Source organism: Onychomys torridus, chromosome 4, assembly GCF_903995425.1.
Source record: "Onychomys torridus chromosome 4, mOncTor1.1, whole genome shotgun sequence".
Taxonomy (NCBI): domain Eukaryota; kingdom Metazoa; phylum Chordata; class Mammalia; order Rodentia; family Cricetidae; genus Onychomys; species Onychomys torridus.
The window spans coordinates 138,989,014-139,016,388 of NC_050446.1; the positions used below are offsets into that span (position 1 = coordinate 138,989,014).

At 42.0% G+C, this 27,375-nt stretch overlaps 1 protein-coding gene across 2 annotated transcripts in view; it reads left to right on the forward strand.

Annotated features, from left to right (window-relative positions):
• LOC118583062 (transient receptor potential cation channel subfamily C member 4 associated protein) overlaps positions 1–27,375 on the forward strand; it is a 72,443-nt gene that overhangs the window by 13,742 nt on the left and 31,326 nt on the right. For both annotated transcript variants that reach the window (XM_036186345.1, XM_036186346.1), the window contains exons 2-7: positions 4,969–5,097; positions 7,278–7,394; positions 12,917–12,974; positions 15,362–15,417; positions 19,030–19,158; positions 24,870–25,077. In XM_036186345.1, coding sequence (XP_036042238.1) covers positions 4,969–5,097; positions 7,278–7,394; positions 12,917–12,974; positions 15,362–15,417; positions 19,030–19,158; positions 24,870–25,077 — 697 coding nt within the window. The remainder of the gene's footprint in view (positions 1–4,968; positions 5,098–7,277; positions 7,395–12,916; positions 12,975–15,361; positions 15,418–19,029; positions 19,159–24,869; positions 25,078–27,375) is intronic.

Here is a 27,375-nt window from a genome sequence, read left to right on the forward strand (position 1 = left end):
ATTAGAAATTTTTCCTCTACTGATTTCCTGTTTTTTAATTTAATCTTTCCTTTTTTATTTTTCTTCTTTATTTTTATTTTTTTGTATTTTTGGGGGGCAGGGGGTCCTTTAAAGACATGGCAGTAACATGTCTTTAAATCCAGCACTCAGGAGGCAGAGGTGGGCAGATCTCTGTGAATCTGAGGCCATACTCTTTTACACAGTGAGTTCCAGGCCAGTCAGTATGACACTGTTAGACTCTCAAAAGCCTACCTAAAACAAACAAATGAATCGCCCCTAAACAAACAGAACAAAAATTGCTTAACCTTTGGGGAATCTCATTGTTCTGAGGCTAGTGTCAAACTCATGTTTGTCCTTTCACCTCAGCCCACTACTGAGGTTCCCTCTCCCTTCTAAGATTGCTGCTATTCAGTGCACTTCTCCAGTCGCTGTGTCACCTAATAATTGTTGCTGGCATTTGCATTTGGATTACTTTAGATTGGAAAAGTTAATTTATGTTCATCTGTTTCATCACCATCCCTCTTTGTGTATAGTGTATAAATGACACATTAGAAGAGACAGGTAGTCATAGATGCTTAGTTAAGCCAGAGTCTCTCACCAATATCAGTTTCCTTATCTCATATTTCTGCTAGGTCAAGTTTTGTCTGAGAAGGTTCATATTTTTTTCTTTACTTTTGAAGGATAACCTCACTGAATCCATTGTTGCCAGTGGGTGTGATTTTTAACCCTTTTTCCATGCTTTAAATATTTTATCCTGTTTTTGCTGTGTGGCTTCAGACAATATGCCTAGTATAACAGTTTTTCTCTTCTGGCATGTGTGTGTGTATTTATACATGCATGCATGTGCCTGTGTATATGTTCAGGTGCAGTGCACACATACATGTGTGTTTGTAGATGAGAGGACAGCCTCAGGTGTTGTTTCTTAGGTGCTATCTTCCTTGTTTTTGGAGACAGGGTCTCTCACAGACTGGAACTCCCTGAGTAGGCTTGTCTGGCCAACCAATTAGCCCCAGGGAATCTTTGTCTCCATCTCCCGCAGCCCTGCGATTACAAGTGTGCCCACCACATTGGCTTTTCTTTTTTACATAGGTTCTGGACATTGAACTCGTATCCTCATACTTGGAAATGTTTACCAACTAAGCCCTTTGACTCATTTTGTCAATTTTTAAAAAATATTATAAAGGAGTTCTTATTTTTTTGCTTGGTAATAATATCTGTACTAGTAACATTTGTTGAGAAAACTATTCCTTGGTTTTGACAGTCTTGTCAAAAAATCAACCTTGGGACATGGCAGCAACGTGCCTTTAAATCCAGCACTCAGGAGACAGAGGTGGGCAGTCTCTGTGAATTTGAGGCCATACTCTTTTACATAGTGAGTTCCAGGCCAGTCAGGACTACACAGTTAGATTCTCTCAAAAACCTGTCAAAAACAAACAAATTACCCCCAAACAAACAGAACAAAAATTGCTTAACCATTGGGGAATCTCATTGCTCTCCACTGGTCTAGGGTATCTTTATGTTCACCCAGTCTGTGCAGTCTTGATTAATGTAGACATGTGATGAAATTACAAATCAGGAAGTCAGGAATTCAGATTCTTCCAACTTAAGGCTGTTTTGACTGTTCTGTGTCGCTGGCATTCCTTTGTGAGATTTAGCAGTAAATTATCAATTTCTACAGTGAAGACAGCTGGGCTTTGATAGGAATCACACTGAGTCAACAACATAGGAATACTGTTTTAGTAATAATAAGCAGTGTGGAAGTTATTGCCAATTCAGTAAAACCCCATTCCTTAAACATGAGATAGCTTTCCTGTTGTTTGTTTGTTTGTTTGTTTGTTTTTGGGTGGGGGAGATTCTCACTGTATAACTCAGCCTGGCCTTGAACTTGAGATTCTCCTGCCTTGGTGTCCTTTAATATCTTTTTTTTTTTTTTTTTGGTTTTTTCAAGACAGGGTTTCTCTGTGGCTTTGGAGCCTGTCCTGGACTAGCTCTGTAGACCAGGCTGGCCTCGAACTCACAGAGATCCACCTGCCTCTACCTCCCAAGTGCTGGGATTACAGGCATGTGCCACCACCACCCGGCATCCTTTAATATCTTAACAGTGTTTAGTTTTCTTGTATAAGTCTTACACTGCTTTTGTTAAATTTATTCTTAAACATCCTATTTTTTGATGCTATTATAAATGTAATTGATAATCAGGATCATGTTATCTGTGAAAAGAGTATTCCATATTTTCAATTCAATGTTCTTTGTGTTTCTTGCCTAGTTGTTCACATTCCTGTTTATAATACATAGTCAAATGGAAGTGGTAAGAGCAGACATCTCTGGGTCTTTTTTTCTTCTTGATCTTAGTAGGAAAACATTAGTCTTTACTAGTAAGCATGATGTTAGTTTTAGACTCTTTATAAATACCTTTAGCTGGTTGAGAAAGTTCTGTTCTGCTTCTAGTGTGTGCCGAGTGTTCATCATAAAGACATGTTTGGGTTTGCCATTTTTCGTCTGTCTTTTTACATATCTGAGTGTGTCCTGTGGTCTGTTGGTTTCTGTATTGTAGTAGTTGACATGTTGAACTATTTCCCTTCCCAGGATAAATCCTGTTTGCTTTTGTTACATGTGTTGCAAGGTTTTTGCATCTATATTGGTAAGAGAGTGACTTGTAGTTTTTTTGTGGTGTATTTGTCTAGATTTGTTACCAGAATTCTGGCCTCACCTATTTTATGGGAATCTGAGTATTTGTGTTATTATCCTTTAAATGTTGATAACATGTGAACCACTGGTCTGGATCTAGACTTTTCTCTGGAGGTCTTGGTTGTTGCTGTGTGAATCATCCTTAATTCAGCCTCTGCTTGTTGTTACAGGTCTGCTTGATACTCTGTTTCACAGCTTGTGTTCTCCTAGTCATTTCCTTTACAGTGCTCTGCTGTAATCTCTTTTGCTCAGATCAAGTTAGTAGTAATTCTCTCATTTGTTCCCGAATTTAATAATTTAGCCAGACATTAGAAGCTGCAGTTAAAAGTTTGTCCATTAATTGACCTTTTCAGAAAATCTTGAAACTTTTAATTTTGTTGATATTTGTATAGTTTCCTGCTTTTAATTCCTTTTATTTCTGCTGCCCTGTTGTTTGTTTTTGTTGCCACGCTTGGTTATTTCCCGTGGTTGCTCATGACAGGTTATTGGCTTGTGATCTCCCCTTTCTAATACTGTTAGAGCTCTCTAGTGTCATGGTGCTCACATAATGTCCTGTAGGATGGTTCTGCAGGGTCTCACAGCAGTGGAAGCTGCTTGCTTTCCTTCTTCAGGAAAAGAAAGAGGTTTTTAACCTTTTGTTTTGTTTGTTTTGATTTTTGAGGTCGAGCACTATAAAATTGCTAGTACACAGACATTTTTGTTGTAAGGAGGAGTGTTTCCCTGTGTTTCACCCTAAGACAAAGCATTCTTTTGAACACTTTGTTACCCTTCTAATCTAAGACACACGACAGGGCATTTGTGTTCTTTGAAGGCCTGTTTGCTCCATACAAACCATAACATGATCTTTTGATTTGATTGAATCACAGAAATTTCCTATCTGGTCTTTGTAATGGTAATGTTAGTGAAAATGTCCCTGATCTGCTCATTTTCTGTCATTGTGCTGTAGCTCTTATTGATACCTTCAGACTTTGTTGTTGTTGTTTCTCTGTGTAGCCCTGGAACTCGCTCTGTAGATCAGGCTGGCCTCGAACTCAGAGATCCGCCTGCCTCTGCCTCCTAAGTTCTGGGACTAAAGGTGTGCACCACCACCTCCCAGAGCCTTCAGACATTTACTCAGTTCCTGCTCCGTGCAAGTTGAATGAAAGTAAGAGAGACAAAGAAAGAGTGAGTGAGTGTTTTCAGAGTTTGGTATCTGCTCTGAAGTGGTGATCATAGAGGAGAGGATTAAATGAACTGGGAACTGGGTACAGTAGGTTAAAATATAATGCAATGGGTGAGACCCCAAAGTAGGGGCCAATGCCTGAGGAAGGAGAGGAAGGAGGGCCAACCAAGGAAGGTTTCTAGCTGTTGCCTGAACTTAACTATATGTATGTATTTCTGTGTCTATGTGAATGTATCCACGTGTGTGTGGATGCTGGCAGAGACTGGAACTGGAGTTACAAACATCTGGGAGCTGCCCAGCATGGGTGCTGAGAACTGAACTTGGATCCCCTGTAAAAATAAGAAATGCTCTTAATCACTGAGCCATCTCTCCAGCCCCTGCCTTGATTTCTTTTTTTGTTTGTTTGTTTATTGCTTTGTTTTGAGGCAGGGTTTCTACAGCCCAGGCTGACCTGGGACTTACTATGTAGCCTAGGATTTTTAAACATGGCAGCTCACAGCTGTTTGTAACTCTAGTTCTAGGGGATCTCGCACCCTCTTCTGGCATGCATGGGCACCAGGACCAAAAGTTGTGTACAGACGTACATGCAGGCCCAACACCCATGTACATAAAATAAATAGGAACTTAAAATTTTAATAAAATTTTCTTTAAATTTTTAATTTTTTTAGTTAAATATGTGTGTGCCCCGTGCTGCGATGTGCATGTCAGGGTTGGGGGATGGTATGTGGTGTTAATAAGTCCCTTCCACCTTTATGTGGGTTCTAGGAATCAAAGTTATCAGCTGGTGTAGCAGGCAGCCTTACCCACTGGGTCATCTCCCTGGCCCTCATTGTCTTGCATTTGAAGGAAAACAAGCATTTCCGATAGAAAAGACTGGGAGAGAGCCTCTGGGCAGAGGGAGAAAGAACGTGTACAGGGAACAGAGCTGCATTTGGAGTCTTGAGTGTGCACTGGGAAAAGCAGGAAGCTGGCAAGTAGGGGTGGATTCAGAACGGTGCTGCTTTAGGAGCAGAGGCTCGGACTTCAGCTTATAAGCTGTGGCAAGCACCTGAAGGTGTCTTCAGGGCCAAAACTTCTTCCTTGCCAGTAATATGTTTGTTTTATTTGTTTATTCACAGTTCACTGAGACCTTTTTGACTGAGAGGGACAAATTATCCAAATGGAGTGGAATTCCTCAGTTGCTCCTTAAGCTGTATGCCACCAGCCACCTCCACAGTGACTTCATCGAGTGCCAAAACATCCTTAAGGTAACTCATAGAGGCCTTAGAAAGGCTGTGCTCAGATCTCCAGATGTCTCAAAACTGGTGGCCTTTTAAAAATAGCCTGTTTTCCTGTGTGCTGTAGAGTTGGAGAAGTTCAGCAGCGTTGTAAAGAGAAAATAATCGTTAGTTATTTCATCTCCAGAGTCGGTCAAGGTGTGTGTCCTGGGAGCTGTTGAAGCAATGCTTCCTTAGTTTGGGGGGTCAGCACTGTGCCTTCACCCCCACCTCCTGTGGTGCTGTGAATGAGCCCAGGGCCTTGCACATGCTAGTCAGAATTGTACTCTGAGCCCTACCCCCATCCCTACCCTTACATGACATTCTTTCAAACAGCATTTTTAAAGGCTCCGTATTATTGAAAGCTCTTGGAAGGGGCTTTATGGCTGTCAATAATTATCACTAATTTAAGATTGAAGTTAGATTGCTGGTTAGGTTGAGACATTGTTCTAGACACTTGTTCACCGTCTTGAATACTGTCTCAGTGCTGGCCCCCACACTCAGTTTCTGATTTGGGGGCTGGGTCCAGATAGGATCTAGAGAAGTAGCTGGAGCTACGGTTATAACCTGTGTCAGCCTGTGGTCAGAAAAACTGAACACTACAGTGCTCTTCAGAGGTAAAGTGTCGACGACTATCCAGTGTATTCTAAACATGCTTCTTAAATAAACCTAGTTTTCCCCTTTATGAAGAGATATTACATGTTCTTCATCTTTTCACAGTCTTATTGAGAGAAGTAATTATAGCTCCTCTATGTGCCTTAAAAGTGCCTTGCAAGGTGGGTGTGGTGCCGACACACTCAATCCCAACATTTGGGAGGCCAAAGGCAGGTAGATAGATCCCTATGAATACAAGGCTTTCCTTTACTACACAATTCCAGGACAGTCAAGACTACATAGTGAGTTCCTATCTCTCAAAACAAAACAAAAAAACTAAAGGTGCTTTCCAAATAACTTGTTACATTTAATTCCTGCCAAGTCTCTAAGTTACAGAATTGAGGTGAAATTGAAGGCTTAGGAATTTAATACTCAGGGGATCTTGACTTTATTCACTCTGTGAATACATACTTGAAAATTGCTGTGTAAAGCAGCGTTCTGTGAGATTCTTTTCTGTCTGTTACCTGTGTTTTATGAACAAAGGATGCCATGCCCCTCCCAAAGTTTGAGAACCACTGCCTGTACCTGCCATGCTGAATACCTCCTCTGCTTTGAGACTTAAAGAAGGAAACAAGGAAGAATCTATTCAAGTTTGTCTTCAAGGAACACCGATTTAGCCTAGGAAAGGAAACCCTGGGTTTGTAAATAGTTGCAAAGTGAAGTACTAAATGTCACCAGTGACTTAGAGAGTCCTTTGGGTGGCATCATCAGAATGCCTTTAACTTGGAGAAGTCACTGAGGATTCCTTCAGGAGGTCACAGTCCAGCAGAGATTTGGTTGTGGCTGCAGAACCAGTTGTTTCTTACAAAACCTAGTAACTTCAAGTAGCAGCCGCCATCTTCTCTCAGCAGTTCTCAGTAAACCAGAAGTTTGTCTGCTTCCTGCGTATTTGCTGTAGGACCTAATGCTGTTTAGAATGTCCAAAATGGCCTCGCTGGTGCCTGGTGGGTTGTTGGTGGGATTCAGCTAAGGCTCCATGGTCTGGCCTTCCCCAGGGGGCTGCTGAGCCTCTCACAACATGACATCGAGGTTCTACAGTAACAAACGCCAACTCTGCTGTAAGGCCTTTATCAGGTTTATCAGGCTTATGTCTAAGTGCACGGTGTCACTTCTCTGCATTCTGTTTATTGAAATAGTCACACCCAACTGGGCGGTGTTGCACGCCTTTAATCCCAGCACTCGGGAGGCAGAGCCAGGCAGATTTCTGTGAGTTCGAAGCCAGCCTGGGTTACCAAGTGAGTTCCAGGAAAGGCACAAAGCTACACAGGGAAACCCTGTCTCCAAAAACCAAAAAAAAAAAAAAAAAAAACCAGCAAAGGGAAATAGTCATACCAGCCAGATTCCATGGGAAAAGGACTCCAAGGGTCCTGAATACTTCATTGAGGGCTAGCCTTGTGCTCAGGGGCTTTCAGTTTGTGACTAAACATATATTTTAGTGATAAATTTTAGATATTTAGATATTTCTAGTCTGTGTTAAATTGTAAAATGGAATCTCTCCATACTTTTTTTTGAACCAGGAGATTTCCCCTCTTCTCTCCATGGAAGCTATGGCATTTGTAACTGAAGATAGGAAACTTACTCAAGAAGCTACGTATCCAAATACATATATTTTTGACTTGTTTGGAGGTGTTGATGTAAGTAGCTATTTAATACTATTAATCATTTGAGAATTTAAAATTAAACGATCTAAAACATTTCAGATCGTTTAATTTTAAAAACATTTATTTTGCGTGCGTGCTCTTACATTGAATCACTATAGTGTTTGCTTGGGAGGAATTTTCGTGGAGTGTTAATATAAGTAAAAGGTGTTTCCCAGTGTCCCTTGGTCAGGAGCTGTTGTGATCACTAGTTCTCACGTGCCTCAGAGATGCTCTGTTTGCACGTGCGTGTGTAAGTGCTCCTTATCTCCAGCTTAGTTTTCTTTCTCCCACATGCACTGGCAGGTTATGTATCCAGGATATTCTCTTCTACGGTGCTTTTTCCTTGTGACTTACTAAGTGGGTACAGTTTCATTTCTGTACACCTAAATCTGCTATACTTTAAATATCTAATTAATATTTCCTGATGTAAATTGTACCATGGTTTATTTGCTCAGGCCCCAGTTGAACATGTAATAATTTTATTACAAACAAGATTTCAGAAGGTTGTTTTTGTTGTTGTTGTTGTTGTTGTTGTTTTTTTAACAGACTTTTGGAGCCAAAGCATGTATATCTTTTATTTATTAATCTGTAGTTTATACCAATCAATTTAAATCCTAGGAACAACACGTAAGAGTATCTTTTTACCCATAGCATTACAAACATGCTGTATATATGTGTGTATTTTAAAAAATTATTTGTTATTTTTGAAGTTATAATGTAATTATATCATTTCTCCCTTATGTGTATTTTTTAAATATTTATTTTCATTTATATGTATTAAGTGTTAATGTGTATGCCTGCATGAATTTCTGTGTACCATGTATGTGCAGTTGCTTGCAGAGGCCAGAAGAGAGTGGAAGATCCCCAGAACTGGAGTTGTAGGTGGTTGTGAGCTGCCACATCTGAGAATCCAACCTGGGTCTTCTGCAAGAGCATCATGTGTTCTTAATTACTTAGCCATCTGTCTACCTCTTGTATATATTCTTCTGCGGACTTTGTTATAAAAGTCTAGTCTTGATACAGAAGAGCACACTGGTAATTACCAGAAAATGAATTCCCCTTTGTCCTGCTGCTCAAATAAAGAAAGAGAACATGCCAGCACCTAGGAGCCCTCCCCTGTATGTTTCAAGTCTTTACTAAGCAGATACAAGGAAAAGAAAGGGGAAAAATACATTTCTTTATAACTCTGTTTTTTAAAAAACTGGGTTTATTGAAATATGGCTCATATGCCATACAGTTAACTGTAGCTGAAAGTTTTCCTGGTCCTATCCAGCCCCCATGGTCCGCAGCTGCTCAGACCCAAGTAAACACACAGAGGCTTATATTAATTAAAACTGGCCATTAGCTCAGGCTTTCCAATGACTAGCTCTTACACTTAAACTCAGACCATTTCTGTTAATCTATGTATTGCCACGTGTTCCGTGGCTTTAACTGTGTGCCGTTACATGCTGCTCCCTGGTGTCTCCTGACTCAGCCTTCCTGTTCCCAGAATTCTCCTTGTCTGCTTATCCCACCTATACTTCCTGCTTGGCTACTGGCCAACCAATGTTTCATTAAACCAGTGTACAAAAGCATTATTCCACAGCAGTTAACCCATTTCAAGTATACAGTTCATTGTTTCTTCACTTTTTGGCTAAGGTCAAGTGCAGTGTGTATAGTTGATTATATTTAGAGGCATCACTACAGTCAGTTTTAGAATATTTTCATTATACCCCAAAGAAACTCTGTGTATTAGCTGTTACTCCCCTGTTGCCATCCTCCCCTTGGCAACCACTGATCTCCCTTTTGGCTCTATAGTTATTTCCTGTAAGTGGAATTATGTAATACATGGTCTTTTGTGATTGGCTTTTTTGATGTAGCACAATGCTTTCATGCTTCATGTTGAAGCATGCATAAATTTTCCTTTTAATATAGCCAATTGATACTCCACTGTATGGATGTATAGCACATTTTGTGTATCTATGCCTGTTAATAGGCAATTGACTGTAAAGCAGACTATGGCTTAGAACAGTTCTGAACAAGTTTCTGTGTAGACACCTGCTTTCCTTTCTTTGGGTGTATACTAGGAAATGTCTGGGTCACCTGATAACTTGGTGTAATTTTTCTGAGGGAACTGGCAGACTGTTCTCCAAAGATGCTGCACCATTTCATGCTCCTGTCAGCTGGAGCCTGTCCTGGATCTCGCTCTGTAGCCCAGGCTGGCCTCGAACTCACAGAGATCCGCCTGGCTCTGCCTCCCAAGTGCTGGGATTAAAGGCGTGTACCACCACCACCCGGTTCTGATCGCTCTTTTGTTTTTACCAGTACTTTTATTATCTGTCATGTCTGTTACTCCCATTCCAGTGACGGTGAAGTGCTTCATTATGACTTGGATTTGCATTTTCCTGATGGCCAGTGATGTTGACAGTCTCTCATGTGTTTGTCATTTGCTTCTCTTTAAAGGACTATCATCTCCTATTCCCATTTTCAAATTGGGTTTTCTCTTTTTTATTAAGATGTAAGTTCTTTATGTATTTTCTCCATGGTTTTAAATTTTTTTAGCTGGTTGGTGGTGGTATACGCCTTTAATCCCAGCACTTGGGAAGCAGAGGCAGGCAGATCTCTCTGTGAGTCTGAGCCAGCCTGGTCTACAGAGTGAGATCCAGGACAGCCAAGGTTACACAAAGAAACTCTGCCTCAAAAAACCAAAATAATAATAATAATAATAAGGAGGAGGAGGAGGAGGAGGAGGAGGAGAAGCAGAAGCAGCCAGGTGTGGTGGCACATGCCTTTAATCCCAACACTCTGGAGGCAGAGGCAGGCAGATCTCTGTTAGTTCAAGGCTATCCTGGTCTACAAAGTGAGTTCCAGGACAGCCAGGGTTGCTACCCAGAGAAATCCAAAATAATAATAATAATAATAATAATAATAATAACAACAACAACAATAATTTAATAGTAATAAAATTACTGTGAGTGAAATTGTATATTTTTATGTGTTTGTAAGTAATTCCTTTTCTTTCAGTTATCTGTTAATAACTATTTTTTTAATTTGGTTATCAGCCCATTCATTTATTAATCCATTAAAGCTTATGTGTGTGTGTGAATGCCAGTATATATGTAAGTGCACCATATGGGTGTCTGGTACCTGTGGGGTCCAGAATAGTGTGTCAGGTCCTTTGGAACTGCAGTTACAGACAGTTGGAAGCTGCCATGTGAATGCTGGGAACCAAACCTTCATTTTTTGGGTTATTAAGATAAGGTGACCTGTTGCCCAAGTTAGTCTCCAACTTGCTATATAGCTGAGGATGGTCTTGAATCACTGATCTTCCTGTCCCTACCTTCTAAGTACTGGTTATTTAGAAGTACTGGTTATAGGTATGTATGACTCTTCTAACTTAAAACTTTGCTGTTAAAAAATGCCATTTTCTTTTTTTTCCTTTTTTTTATTTTATCCCTGAGACAGTATCTTGTTAAGTTGCTCAACTAGGTCTTGTACAACTCAACTTGGCCTTGAATTTTCAATCTTCCTGCCTCCCAAATAGCTATGGTTATGTACCTATGCTACTATGCCTGGCCTTCACACTCTGATCCTTTCTCCCTCCTTCCCGATGGACCCGCACTCTCGCATACGCTAGGCAGGAGCTCCACCACCAACACTGCTCCAGCCCTCTGTTCCTTCATTGTTGCTCAGCATTCCCTGTTAATCAGTTTTTGTGACCCTGTAGCCTTTACTTACTCAGACCCTCTACTTCTGAATTGCTCGTTAAGAATTGTATATAGGAGGAGCTGAAGAAGTAGTTCAGAGGTTGTGATCACTGGCTACTCTTGGAAATGATCGAGTTCGATTCTGGAACCTACATGGTTGCTCACAACCGTCTATAACTCTGGTCCCAGGGTTCCAGTGCCTCTGCTGGCCTCAATGAGCACCGTGTGCATGCGGTGTACATACAGCAGAATACTCACACATGGAAACAGCAGAAAACAGAAAACAAAGAAATGTGTGTCAGAGGCATGGGAGATGGCTCAGTGGGTCAAATCACTTGCCCTAAAAGCCTGAAGACCTGAGTTTGAGTCCCCAGAATCCATACAAAACCTGGACACTTAGCAGGAGCATTGTAATCCCAGGTCTGGGTCAAATGAAGTATGTCTGATGGTCAGGTGTAGCCATGCTTGGCATTCAGGACCTCTTACTCATTGACCTAGGATTGTAGTCCCACTGAGCTTGTTCTATGAAAGTATGTGGTGCAGCTGAGCATCTTCCATCTCGAGAGCTCAGGAGATTGTGATCTCTTTTGAAAAGCATTGACTGATACCCAGGAACCACAAAGTGGAGGAAGAGAACTGATTACCACAGGCTGTCCTCTGACCTCTACAGATGCCGGGGCACCAGTGTGCCCACCCTCTAAAATTAGTAAGCTTATTAGTGTGCGAAAGGAAGGCTGGAGACTGAGTAGTAGAGTGACCCAGCCTAGCACTCTGCACAAGCAGAAGGCTGCCTTCGGAGTGCCTTTCATTGTCGGCCCAAGTCCTGTGACCTCCTTCTTGTCTCTTGCCAGTGCAGTTAGCTTTAAATGCAACTGTGCAGAAAGCCAAGCCCTGTGAGTCTCCAGAAGTGACAGATAGGTACAGATGCTGAGGGTTTCCTTCTGTCAGCTACTGTGTCCCGTCAAAGCCCCTCCCCTCGGTTCTGGATGTTGGAGTCACACAGCACACGTAGTCCCCAGGAAGGATTTGGTTTCTTAGACCCCTCAGTTGATCTCTAGTCTTAAAGGCTGCCCATGGGCTTTAAAACAGTGAGAAGAAACAGAGACTTCAAAAATGCGGTGGGATCTTTTTTCTGCCACTTGGCTTGAAGTGTCTCAGCTGTGCTGTCCAATGTTGGCAGTACTTGGAAAGGGCTAGAACATTTTGGTTCTGTTCCAAAATTGTTCCTGATTTGATTTAAACAACAAAATAAAACAAAATACCCACTTATGGTAAATGTCTTTAAATATGCAGACTTAGTTGTTTTATTAGCACAGAGATTATTTTAAAATATTTAAGTAGAAAGTAGGCTGGAGGTGAACACCTGTAATCCCAGTACTTGGAAGGCTGAGGCAGAAGGATCATGAGTTGGAGGTTAGCCTAGGCTACCCAGCTAGACTGTCTCAAAAACAACAAAAATACTGAAATAGGAAGCAACTTTATTAAAAAAAAAAATTAAAGCCCTTATTACAAAAATAAGAGCTGATCCTTAGGGGCTAGATGATGACTCAGGTAAGAATGTTTCTGCTCTTGCAGAGGACTCAGATTCTGTGCACAGCACTCAAATGGCAAATCACTTCTGTACCTCCAGTTCCAGAGGGTGCAGCGCCCTCTTCTGGCCTTCAGGAGTTACTAACTCTAGCTGAAGTGCTGCTTTTGAACCTTACAGCCTCCTAGAACAAGAGAGTTCATGACAGCTTCTTGGACCATAGTGTTCATAGTAAAAATTGTTTTGTGAGTTGTGCTTTGAGTTAATTTTGAAGATTTTTTTTTTAATTTTTTTGTTTTCAGCTTCTTGTAGAAATTCTTATGAGGCCTACAATCTCCATCCGGGGACAGAAACTAAAAAGTAAGTATGTTAGGTGCCAGTCCTCATCCCGATATGCCAGAAATATCTTCCAGTCAACTCTAGAGCTTGCTCTGTCCATCCCAAACTAAACAACGCACTACATTAATTGTATAAATTGTAAATGAAGATTTGGTACCTTTAAAGAAAAAAACCCATGAAAACCATTGATTTCAAGAGTTGCATCTTTGTACTTTCCAATAATCACTTGATCCAGCTTTTGTTTTCTTTGGAAATTTTTTTGTTATATGTGTAGTTATCTGAGAAAGCAAGAGATAGCCTGATAAGATCATTTTGTTGAAACAGCCTGTCAACTGATCAGATTTTTGTTACAAAGGAGATTTATGCTCTTGTAAAAAGTCTGGTCACATTGGATGTGGTGGTACAACTCCTCTATTCCCAGCCTCTGAGGCAGAAGCAGGTGAATCTCTGTGAGTTCAAGACCAGCCTGGTCTACACAAAGAAAGAACTTGACTCTAAATAAATAAATAAATGAAAAAGAAAAAAAGTTCAGTCATTGCCAGAGTCATAAATGGGAAAAGGTGTTTGCATAATTCGTAATTTTTTTAAGTTGGGTGATAGGTTAGTTGTATTACCTTTTACAGCTTTTACTGTGATAGACGCTCTTTTTAGGTGTCAGTATTTATTTATTTATTTTAAATTTTACCTTAAAGGTACACTTCACTCTGCCTTTAAAAGCTTGAGATTACTTCAGTTAACATCCCTGTGTGTGTGTGTGCGCACGCGCACGCTATATACACATTTTAAATTTGTACCTACATCAATAGGATGTACTACTATGTGGGGCCCCATTTATGTATGCATTAGTAGTTAGAGAGTTCATATTCATTTTGGGGTGAGGCAGGGGTGAGGCAGGCTGGCTGAGGATAACCTTTAATTCCTGATCCTCCTGCTTCCACCGTCCAAGTACTGGTGTTGCAGGCTTGTGTCTCCTTGTCCTGTTCTCATACTCATTTTGAGTATCTCTGTTTTGTATTATGACAACAAGTAGCATCTTTTAATGCAGTGGTTCTCAACCTTCCTAATGCTACGACCCTTTAATACAGTTCCTCATGTGGTGACCCCCAACCATAAGATCATTTTGTTGCTGCTTTATAACAGTAATCTTGCTACTGTTATGAATTGAATAGTCATGTGAATATCTGATATGCAGGATCTCTGATATGCAACCCCTGTGTGAAAGATTCAGTTGACCCACCCACCCCCGGGCTGTGACCCACAGGCTGAGGTCCCCTGATTTAGTGGCTGGTTGGTCACTCTTTGTCTCTTCCCTCCCAGTAGACTTGTGGGTACCATGAGGAGCGGGGACTTCTCTTCCTCTTGTGCTTGCAACTCCACATTAAAATGAGCAGTGACCAAATTCTTAATGAATGCATGAATGTAACTCCCTTTGGAAATGGAAAGTTGAGAACTATTAGAGTAATTTTGATTCATTCTACTCTGAATTCATTAAATAAATAAGCAAGGCAAAATGTCAAGTAGGTTGAGAGGTAGTCATGAGGGCCCCACATACCTCCATAGTCCAGAGTAGATGAGTAGCCCATCTGTCTGGCCAGGCTAGTCGGACAGGGCCACTCATTGGGATCTTGAGGGAGATCTTGCTGTTAGAGTTTATGACAGTGAGGAAATGAATGGAAACTCTTTTTCTTTTTTAAATAATTTATTTAACTTTATTTTATGTGCATTGGTATGAAGGTGTCAGGTCCCCTGGACCTGGAGTTATAGGTGGTTGTGAGCTGCCATATAGGTACTGGGAATTGAACCCAGATCCTCTGGAAGAGCAGCCAGTGCTCTTAACCGCTGCGCCATCTCTCTAGCCTGGAAACTGGTTTTAAAAATAAATGCAACACCAGATAAAGCACTCTGCCATGGCTCATACTCAGTTTTGTCATCTCTGGGTTTGGACCTCATAAAATTAAGTTCCTTTTTGTGCTTCTGTCTTGTTCTGGTCATAGATAAGTAGTGAGTTCTTTCTTTATTGGAATTGACAGTATATCAGACATTAGAAGCCACTTTCCTAATATAAATAATTGTAACAAGAAAACCTAAAACCCAGTTGGCAAATCTGAGGCAAATCTGCCCTTATTTTCTGCTAGCAAAATTTTCAATGGGAATATGTAGGAAGAGTTTGCTCAGGATTCTTACACTCTGGATACTAGTTCTGATTTTGAAAATGCAACTTGAGTCTTTTTTCTGGTGGCACTGTGGTGTGGAGAGGCACTGTGTGTTCACTTAAAGTGGTGCAGTCTAAGCACACACCCACCTCCCCAGTGCTGGGACTTTAGCACACAACACGCACCCAGCCAGAAGTGTGCTAATGTTACACCGTGTTTTCTGTGAGAAAAATAATGCTGCTCCTTCCCTTTCAGTAAGTGATGAGATGTCGAAGGACTGCTTGAGCATCCTGTATAACACCTGTGTCTGCGTGAGTATCTCTGCTGTTACAGCACCCATTTATCCTACTTATCTTCACTGGTGGGGCGAGAATGTTTGAGTGGCATAGCAGACATGAGAACTGTCTTCAGATATTGAAGGGAATTGCCCTTATTTTCTGTGTGCCTAAGAATCAGGACCAGCAGGTATTAATAATGGAGAGGCAGGATTTTGTAGCACTTAATTAGCGTTAAAGCTGCCTCAACAGGCTCCAAACTCCGTAGCCATCCCCTCCCCTCAGGTGTCCAAGCAGGGACTGAGCACTACCTGTTGAAGGGCGACAAGTGTTGGCAGAGTGTCCATGTCCTTTAAGATAACTTTTAACTCCATTCTGCCCATTCCTTCATTTCCCTACTGGAATACAAAAGCCAGGGGTCCTGCCGTCTACTGACTCTGACAGTCTGTGTCAAGAAGACGGTGAAAAGGCAGAGCTGAGCACTTACTGCTGGAAGTGGGTTTTGGGCCCTGAGCCTGGTCCACAGAGTGTTTGCCATCGAACTGGCATTACAGGACTATCGTGAGAATGAAGTGAACTCACAGGAGTGAATGCACACCATAAGCAGTGTGTAAATGTTGGTTTTTAAAGGCTAAGTGCTGACTTTGGGAACGTAAGGTAAAATTCCTTGTCACAGTGCACAGCAGAGCATGCTATGTGCTGCTGTAGAAGTGAAGCCTGTCATGGAAGCAAAAGGAACATTTGACTCTGTTTCTTGTCTTCTTCCAAAGAAGATTGCAGGGCAATACTGCAAAGAGCACAGACTGAGAAGTAGATGAGTGGCCAGCACAGGCAGCACCTGTGCACACCAGTATCTGGGATGGCTACGTGCCTTGGATTATAATGCTGGCTGTGTGGTTATTGTACATTTCCTTAGAGCCACTTTTTTTGAAACAAGAAAAATAATTGTCTTGATACTATATTTTATTTAACACATCTGGTAAGAATATTATTCCAGGGTTGGGGATTTAGCTCAGTGGTAGAGCACTTGCCTAGCAAGCGCAAGGCCCTGGGTTCGATCCTCAGCTCAAAAAAAAAAAAAAAAGAGTATTATTATTCCAATTAGTCTTTAAGATATTTTACTTTTTTGTACCAGTCCTTGAGGATCCAGTGTGTCTCAGCTTGGATGAGCTGCTTTTCAGATGCTCAATAGCTCAATAGCCACATTTTTACAGCTAGTAGCCCAGCAAAGCACAGTCAGGTATATAAGACAAAAGGCTAACAGTCAAGAATGCTCAACTATCTTTGTAGCTAAAGTTCAATAATATTAAAAAACAAAAACAAACAAACAAACAAACAAACAAAAAACCACATGGAAGAGAGTGACTCCATAATTGTCAAGTTTACTATTAGGGTGTTTTTAAATTGTGACCTAATATCAATCAGAGACATTCTAGGAAAACAGTTCAGTTTTAAAAACTTAAGGCTACAGAGATGGCTCATCTGGTAAAGTGCTTCCCACACAAGCATAAGGACCCAAATTTGATGATGCCATGTAACAAAGGGGACGTGGTGGTGAGTGCCTGTAATCACAGTGCTGAGAGGGTAGAGGCAGATGGTGCCCATGCCTCAATGGCCAGCCAGCCTGGATTGCTTGATGAATTCTAGGCCAGTGAGAGACTCGGCACATTTTTATCAGTCTCTTCATTTGGAAGATTAAATTCGATTAACAAATTTATCTACTGATTATGAATCTCTCTAAATTTGGAGTACCCACTCACCAGTTTAAAATCCAAACTCTTGAACGGGACTTTTGAGGTGATTTGCCAACTAGTCCTTTTATTTCTTCATACCCCTTGTTTTTATTTTGTCCTTTAAATGTCTCCCATGAGCTAGGTCTGCTATAGATAGCAGAGGTGTGAAGATAGAGTACCTGTTACATCACCGTCAGTGGATGGAGGGCCACGTTTGGTGAAGGATGTGGACATGTATAAACCAGGTGCTTTAAGACTTCAGAGGAAGGAGAGCACCTGTGTTTAGAGTAGGTTAGGGACAATTTCACAGAGAAGGAATCACCTGATGAGGTGGTAGGCTTGCTTGCCTGTTCCCATCTTTGGCAATATTTTATGAATAACAAAAGCATGTTATATATATAATTTAATATATATTTAATATGTATGTACTTAAGTGAGTATATGTGTATAGAAGTCAGAGAACAGCTTGTAGGGAGTAATTCTTTCCTTCCACTGTGTGGGTTCAAGGATCAAATTCAGGTTGTTGAGTTGGTGGCAATTGCCTTTACCCATCAAGATACTTTGCTGGCCCCAAAGCATATTCTTGACTAAAGAAAATTGCAACCATAGATAAGATACAGAGTGTAAATCCCATGTGGTCCATTAAGCAGATTAAACAACTACCAGCCATATGCTATAAATAATTTTAGATTTTTGTATGCTGCTTTATGTAGAAGCCACATTTCATGGCAAGTTTTTTTTAATTCTACAAAAGAAAAAAAGAGGTGGGGCAGCGGCGGTGCATGCCTTTAATCCCAGCACTCAGGAGGCAGAGGCAGGCGGATCTCTGTGAGTTCGAGGCCAGCCTGGTCTACAGAGCAAGATGCAGGACAGGCTCCAAAGCTACAGAGAGAAACCCTGTCTCGGAGAAAAAAAAAAAAAGGAAAAAAGAATAGTTACATTATTTTCCTAATGGTATATCCCATAATGTAGGCAAAGCATAGTTGATTTATAGATTCTCTCCCAGCAGACACTCCTCTTGTTCCAGTGTTAAATGGTTGTGACAGATAGGGACTTTGGTGGGTAGTGTATCCTCCCTTGGAGGAACAGTGTGGTCAAGTAGAGACCCCTTGTGTGCTTCAGTGTTAACAGCCCGTCACTCAGCCTGACCTGACCTGAGTTAAGGCTCTGGGGACTGTCCCTGACATATACTGTGTGAAGGACCTTTGAGGATCAGTCAGAAGAGTGAGTTCATTGACAGCAGAGGAAACTAAGCCTGTTGGCTACTTCAAGATCACTTTGGCTCCAAGATAGTGGCTAAACAAGAGTATTTACTGCACTCTCGCTGGAATCCTCCCGCACTCTTGAGATAACCGTGTACAGGTGAAGAAATGGAAATCCAAAGGTCAGCAGTGATTTGCTCAGGGTCACCTCGATGGAATTAGAATTTAGTTTGGACCCTCGAAAGTCATGCTTTAGACAGCAAATCGTTCCGATTGAGACTGTTCTAATGGAGGCTGGCTTGCAGACACCTTGCACAGCCTTCTTATGAAGCAGCATCACCTCGAGCATAGGTGTGTTGCTTGATTGTCTTCTAGGTGGGATTAATTGCTCACGTTAGTCAGTGGGCTTTTGTCAGATGGTACTGGTTGGCTCTCTAAAGGGAGCCATTAGGGGCTTACACCTTAGGAGCTAGCTGAAGCTGTTCATTGCCTCCTCCTTTTTTCTCATTCCTAGCTCCAAGTGGGTTTGCTGTCGTGTAGTCTGAAGGTCGGGAGTCCTTTTTGACATGTGTTCCCTGCGGTACTCTCGACTTCCTCTACTGATTGGCTCATGCTAGTGTTTCAGGAGGGTTGCTGTCTGCGTCTACACTAGTGCCTTGCTCTTCGTGTTTGTGTGTGCTCACAAGCCCGTCTGCCTCTTCTCCCTGTGACAGACGGAAGGAGTAACAAAGCGTCTGGCGGAGAAGAATGATTTTGTGATCTTCCTGTTTACACTGATGACAAGTAAGAAGACGTTCTTGCAAACGGCCACACTCATCGAAGATATACTGGGGGTTAAAAAGGTGAGCTGTCTTCTCCCGCTGTGGGAGGGGGTCTGGATTGTGGAGCCTGGTGAACGGCTGGCTAGACAGGGCTCCCTTCCAAGAAGTTCTTTCCACCCATGTTCATTTCTTGTTCTTAGATAGATTCACATATGAAACGAGGTTGGGTTCCTCATGCCCATGGGCCTATATGGCTGTGAGACATAAATACATATATAAATGGAGGTCAAGCAGAGTGTGAAACACAAAGCTTCACATCGATTTGGTGAATGTTTAGTGTTTCTGGCTAAGATACAATTGCTTCTCACTAACTGTAGAGCTGTTAGCATGCTTTTCTGCCGTGAACATAGGTGACTTCTCATGCAGCTGTGTTCTGTGTTTGAACTGCTGTGAAGCCTTTAGCCACCTGTTTTGTTCCCTCTGGTGGTAATAGTAGCTTTTGCTCTATATTTTCCTGTCAGCTTCAGTTGGATAATTGCCTTGAACATGAGATCTCAGTATAAGCACTGAAATCCTGCATCCATTCGTTTATTCTTGTTTGTTTGTTTTTTGTTTTTTGGAGACTGGGTTTCTCTGTGTAGCTTTGCGCCTTTCCTGGAACTCGCTTTGGAGACCAGGCTGTCCTCGAACTCACAAAGATCCTCCTGGCTCTGCCTCCTGAGTGCTGGGACTAAAGGCGTGTGCTACCACCACCCATCTCATTCTTCCTTCCTTCCTTCCTTCCTTCCTTCCTTCCTTCCTTCCTTCCTTCCTCCCTCCCTCCCTCCCTCCCTCCCTCCCTCCCTCCCCCTTCCTTCCTTCCTTCCTTTCTTTGTTTCTCTCTCTCTCTCTCTTTTTTTTTTTTTTTGTTGTTGTTGTTGTTTTTGAGACAGGGTTTCTCTGTGTAGCCCTGGTTGTCCTGGAACTCACTCTGTAGGCTACAGTGGTTTCAAACTCACAGAGATCTTCCTGCCTCTGCCTCCCAAGTGTTGGGATTAAAAGCATGTGCCACCACTGCCTGGCTTTTTTTTTTTTTTTTTTAAACTGGAACTAGGAATTTTACTTAGGGTCTTGTACATTCTAGGCAAGTATTCTCTCACTGAACTATTACCCTGTGTATAGCTCATCACATAGTTGAGGTTATCTGGGCAAGAGTGAGACTTTGTCTTAACAGCAACAAAAGGATGAAAACATTAAAGTTTTCTCATCAGAAACTCATAGACTTCCAAAAACACACCCATATCCACTGTGCTGGAATTTTGGTATAATGCCTGTTAGGCCTGTTTACCTCCTCAGTCCTCTCCACGCCTCACCGTTGCTGGTTGGCAGATTTCTTCTCATTGCTATTGCAGAAAAGAGGATGCCCCCACACTGTCCCCTAGCTGTCACTTCTGCTTTCTGTGGGCCTTGCCTGTTACTACCCAGGCAGAAGCATCACAAGTGTCTCATTGTCTGTAGGAACACATTGTCAGTGTGTACAGGCCCCAGACAGTCCCTTTGTGCTCTTTGATAAAATGCCTTTGTTATTTCCCAAGAACCGTGTGCTCACTCCAGTGTGTGAGGATGACTGTCAGTGCAGGAATTCCATGCTCCTGGCAGGCTCAGAGTAGTCAGTGATTGTTCCTTCCCAGCTTTGCCCACCTGGTTCCTCATGCCTTCTTGTTCCTATCTGTGTTATCCACATTGATGATAGCTTCTTCTACACTTTGTAGGTGCCTTGATATAATGTACAAAACTAAAGTGGAAGCTTGAGCCACTGGCTGGGAAAAGATACCTGCAATTCATGCAACAAACAAAGGATTAGCAGTGGTGGTGCATGCATTTAACCCCAGCACTCGGGAGGCAGAGGCAGGTGGATCTCTGTGAGTTTGAGGCCAGCCTGGACTACAAACAGAGTTCCAGAACAGCCCAGGAATATACAGAGAAACCCTGTCTTGAAAAAACAAAACAAACAAACAAACAAAAAACCCAAAGGATTAATATTCAGAATTCATCAAAAATTCCTGCAAATTATCATGAAAAAGACAAATAGCCTAGTTAATAAATGAGCAATATTATGAACAGACATTTCACAAAGGAGAAACAGATGAGCTATAAGGAGATGTTTGGCCTCATTGGTAAGTCAGGAAATACAGCTCTTACACTGTGTGAGGTGCAAGAGCAGATCCTAATGAATGTAGAGTGGAAATTTTTTCCATGGAATGTACTTGTCCAGTTTTTATTTTGTACTTGAACGTGTGCATACTGTGTGCCTAGCACCTGGGAGCACTGCCCACGGACTGGGGCCTCAGTAATTACTGTGGGTGAGCTGTATGGGACTTGTGCCTCAGCATGCTTGTGGGTCAGTGATTCTTAGAAATGAAAACACGGAGCCAGAGAGATGGCCTAACAGGTATAGGCACCTGCCACCAAGCCTGACAACCTGAGTTCAGTCTCTGGGAACATGTAGTGGAAGGAGAGAACCAATGGCTGTGAGTTGCCCTCTGACCTCCTTTTGTGCGCTGGCACACACCCATCAATATATATACACACATGACACATATATGCACATGCACACTGTTGTGGGCTATTTGTACCTTGTGTGAAGATGTATGGCTGTGATTGGTGTAATAAAGAGCCGAACGACCAATAGCTAGGCAGAAGGTATAAGCAGGACTTCTGGGCGGAGAGAGGAAGTGGGAAGAATCTAGTCATGCAAGACAGGGAGAGAGAGAAAAGCGAGGAGACACAGGAAGCAGGAAAAGGGGTATGTGACAGAACGCAGATTAGTAGAAATGGGTTAGTTTAAGTTATAAGAACTAGTTAAAAACAAGCCTAAACTGAGGCCAAGCTTTCATAATGAATAAGTCTCTGTGTCAATATTTGTGAACTGGTAGCCCAAAGAAAAATCCTACTACAACACTACATGTATATACATACATGCACACTCACCCATACATATACACACATATACAAATACTCATGCACACACATTCATATACACACATGCACACCCACCTACATACATACATATATAACACACAATTAAATAAAATGTAATTAGAAAAACATTTTAAAGGAAGTGAAAATACTAGGGGCTAGGGAAATGGCTTGGTGGACAAAACACTTGCTGTGTGACTGTGAGAACTGCAGTTTGAATCCCCAACACCCACATAAAAACCAAGTGGTCAGGGTGGCCCATGTGTAATCCTAGGGATCCTGGGTAAGCTGGCTAGCTAGACAAGGCGAATAGGCAAGCGCCATGATTCAATAAACAAGGCAGATCAAGATCCAGTAAGACACCTAACATCAGCCTCTGGCCACCACATGTGCCATACACACTTGTACACATGTGTGAATATGTATACACATACATGCAGAAAAAGAAATGAGAACACTAGAGTAAACCCAGAAGGTCTGTCTGTCAGCTAGAGGGAACAGATCCAAGTGTGTCATGCAAGGACATTGTTTGAAGATGCTCCCCTGCGCCCCCATACATGTGTACTGGGTCGCAATGGAAAACATGTCTCACTGGTCGTTCAGAATTGTTTAGTAGCTACTGCTCTAGGAAGACTTCTCCATGGGCTTCAAGCAGCAGCACTTAAGGGACACTGAGAGCAGAAGCCGATAAGCAAGCCTGTGACCAGGTCTCCTCACACACTGGCATAGATATACTAACACATCAGACGTGACTGGTGCTGTGACCAGGTCTCCTCACACACTGGGATATACTAACACATCAGACGTGACTGGTGCTGTGACCAGGTCTCCTCACACACTGGCATAGATATACTAACACATCAGACGTGACTGGTGCTGTGACCAGGTCTCCTCACACACTGGCATAGATATACTAACACATCAGACGTGACTGGTGCTGTGAGTAAAAGCACAGCTGAGGAGGAAAGTGACTGAGTGACAAAAGCCAGCTGCAGAGTGTTGAAGGCTGCATGTCATTTTCATAAAGTAAAACATAAAACTGTGTGTGTGTGTTTGTTTCGAGACAGGGTTCCTCTGTGTAGTTTTGGTGCCTGTCCTGGATCAGGCTGGCCTCGAACTCACAGAGATACTCCTGGCTCTGCCTCCTGAGGGCTGGGATTAAAGGTGGGCCTCACCTCCACCTGGCTACATAAAATTTTTTAAGGGCCAAGTAATTTCGCAGCTGTGGTCACCCGCCAGAGGCAGGGATGGTAGGAAGCTCACACAGTGAGAAGCCCATTATACTTTATAACGTGTATCAAATGTTACATTTAAAAAGTAGTGAGGCTGAGTGTAATGGAGCCTTTATTCTAGGGAGGCTGAAGCAGGGGGATTAAAGGAAGTCTAAATCCAGCCTAGGCTACAGCATGAGTTTTAAACTAGCCTAAGTTATCGTGGGATAACCCATCTCATAACCAACAGCAGTGAGAAGTGGGTGTGGGTCGTGGACCTGGTTTTGGACCCACACCCTGAGTTGGACAGGGCCAGAGGGATGGCAGAGCTGAGAGTCACACACTGAGTTAGATGGGCTGGGCATTGGAGGAGCTGAGTGTCTAGTGATAACAGTAGTAGCTGACATCAGTGTGTGCTGACTGGAGAGAGGACAGACAACTGTTCCCAAATGCTTCCTTCTTAACAAACCCCTGTCCTTCATCACCATGTCTAGGAATCATTTGCCTGTTTAGTGCACAGTGACTGAGCTCCTTGCCACCAGGTGCTCTACTGTGTTCATGTATACAAGGACCACCTGTAGGGATGCTCACTGCAACATTCACTTGTAGTGAGGAGTTATAGTTCACCTAAGTGTGCATAAAGGAGAGCAAAACATGTAATAAATCAGTGAAAAAGAATTGAACTAGAGCAGTTGTTAGAGGCTCTATACAAATTTCAGTGTGGAATCACAAGTAAGGTCTAGTATGTTCATCACGTGCCCAACAGTACTGTGGCGATTAATGGAAGTATTTATGAGGACTGGAAATACAAGTTCAAAATGATGGCTCCCTCCTGAAAGAGAAAGGGGATTGTAACTCTAGGACTTTACAGATGCCTTTGGCACTGGGCAGTGATGGTACATGCCTTTAATTCCAGTACTTGGGAGGCAGAGGCAGGCGGATCCCTGAGTTTGAGGCCAGCCTAGTCTACAGAGCTAGTTCTAGAACAGCCAAGGCTAAAACCCTGTCTTGAAAAATCAAAGAACAAAACCTAATCTAGGAATAGGAACTAGTAGAGTGTTTGCCTAGCATGTGTAAAGCCCTGGGTTTGATCCCTAGCACCATATAAACTGTGCATAGTGCTGCACACCTCTGATTCCAGCACTCAAGAGGTGGAAGCAGGAGAATCAGAAACTCAAGTTCATCCCTCGCTGCATAGATTTTAAAACTAGCCTGGGCTGCATAGACCCTATCCAAAAAAAAAAAAAAAAATCTCTAGGGAGAATAGTGATTTGTAATTTAGAAAATTTGAATAGTAGGTTTTTTTAAAGAAACCAAATGTGCTGCCAGAGCAAAGGCAGATAGTGGGAACAGTTGTGGTTACAGGTAAGTGTAACCTCCATACTAACTGTGAGATAGGGAGTCCTAGTCTATTACTAACAGTAGACACTAGGTCAGAGTAATGGGAAGGAGGAGAGATTCCAGCCCTTGACTGAGGCCACACAGCTGAGGGCGGGCTACAGAGCTGGGATTTGGACTCAAGTGGTCTCATTGCTGAGCCCTGAGGAGGAGTGCAAGGAGGACACACACATACAGCTTCTCGAGGAATTGAGCATGGGGATTGTTTATTTGTGTCTTCTATAGGAAATGATTCGGCTAGATGAAGTTCCTAATCTGAGTTCCTTAGTATCCAATTTCGATCAGCAGCAGCTTGCTAACTTCTGCCGGATTCTGGCTGTCACCATTTCAGAGATGGACACAGGGAATGATGACAAACACACGCTTCTTGCCAAAAATGCTCAGCAGAAGAAGAGCTTGAGCTTGGGGCCTTCTGCAGCTGAAATCAACCAAGGTAAAGAGTTCTCAACATTTCCAGGCTGTCGCTGAGATCTTTCTTCAGTCACCTGCCTCTTAATATCTCTTTGCAATCTGTGTTTTAGGGTTTCTGGGGTCCATTTGGAGGATGTAAATTTTGTGTCTATTTTGTGTTTGTTTGTTTCAGGACCAAGTTCAATAGCTTTAATCAGGTTTTTTAATGGATCTAGAAGTTAAAAAAAACTCACTGTCTAATTAGAATTACAAATGCTTATGTTTTAAGTTTTCTTATAGACATAGTATATACCATGTTTTTCATGGCCATATTGTGGTAACAGAAGATCAGGACGACAGCCCATATGTTCATCAGTGAGAGGCTACTTACATTATGGAATGTTTGTATAATGAAAAATAGTATAGATTTTAAAAGAGAGATGATACATCTATAGACTGGTATAAGAAAATCTACAAAATATATTCATTATAAAAAAGGAAATGTAGGTCCAGGACTGTAGCTCAGTGGTAGACGGTGCTTGCTTAGCACAGGCCCTGGGTTCAGTCCCTAGCAGTCAAGGTAGGTGGGGAGTAAGAGGATAAAAAGGATTTACCATAAGACAGGGACAGTGAATAAAACTACACGGTAGTTTGTTTACGTATAGTATTTGTGCAGAAACTGAAGGATACAAAGAATTGGCAAGTGCTTACTTGCTGGCAAGTGGGTGGCAGTATTACTGGAACTTCTTACTGTGTGCTTCTTGATTTAGAGCCCCGAATTTGAGTTACTCAAACAAGAACAAGAACCCTCACGATGCTAATCTACTCCAGTCACTCTCTTTAGTGATGTTGGGGGTTAAACTCAGTGCCTTATATATACTAAGCAAGCATGAGATGGATGACATACCTCCCATTTTCAGATAAGGGCTCTTCAAATTTGCCCATGGTAGCCTTGAACTCACTATGACTCTAGGCTGGCCTCCAATTGAGCCACCTACGTAGCTGAGGTGGTTTTTGTTTTTTTGTTTTTTTGTTTTTTTTAATTTTAATTATTTTTATTTCATTTTATGTGTGTGTGAGTTTTACCTACATGTATGTCTATGTACCATGTGTATACCTGGTGCCTGCAGAGGCCAGAAGCGGGTGTTAGATCCCTTGGGACTGGGATTTCAGCTGGTTATGAACTACCATAAGGATGCTGGGAATTGAACCCTGGTCCTTTGGAAAAGTAGCCAGTGCTCTTAACTGCTAAGCCATATCTCCAGCCCCAGTAGCTAAGATTTTAGGTCTGTGCTGCCATACCTGGCCTTATCTTATGGCTCTCTTTTCAGCAGAAAAATACCTGTTATGTTGATGGAGTATTCTTCCCAGAGCTGGGTGGAAGAGTATAGATGACTTAATTGAATCATTTACGTGTCTTTTAAGTTAGTTGTTGAGGGTTAACAGCTAGATATCAGATTTCAAGCTGTTGACACAGCTCAAATTTAATATTTATTGTTAAAATAATAAAAATGGAATAGAAAACCATTACCATCGCAAGGTAGCATCCTCACAATGCTCTGTAAATAATACTTTGTTTTTTAGCCATTTGGCTGGGTGCATGCAAACTTATTTAAGTGAAAATAGCATTACCCATCATCTTGGGGGACTAAGATAATCTAGCTAGTTGATTTTGATTGATTCATAACTCCAAGGCCACTTTTCTTTGATTTGGGGTGTTGAAAAAAGAAAGTTTATATATAAAATAGCTAGGTTCACTTGCCTGCTTGAGTGGCTATTCTGTTAGATAATCTGTGTGCAGTGTCTGTCTGTAGCTGATAGGATGAAGTTTAACTGTTGGAGTGTGTGAACTTATGCAGCATAGGTTGGGGAAGGTTTTTATCACATTTACTTACTCACTGTGTGTTTGTGGGGTGGGGGGCTCATACATGTGCACATGTACCACAGCAGGTGTGTGCAGGTCAGAGAAGAACTTGTAGGAGTCGGTTCTTTCTTTCCATCATGTGGGTTCTGGGGATGAAAGTCAGGTCGTCAGGCTCTACCTGGAGTTGATGCAGAATCTAACCGTTTCTGACTCTGGCTATTATTCCTGTTCCTTGTCCCAAACCCACATATGTCTCCGTGTCAGATGCTCTAAGAAGGCCAAACTAGTAAACATGATAATAATATAATAATAATAAGCCGGGTGTGGTAGCACACGCCTGTAATCCCAGCACTCAGGAGGCAGAGGCAGGTGATCTCTGTGAGTTCGAGGTTTAATTTAGTAGTTTTTAGACTCCAATGTCTCTCAACAGCAGTTTGCTCATCAGCAATCAATTAAAGTTAATAGCATTATACAGGA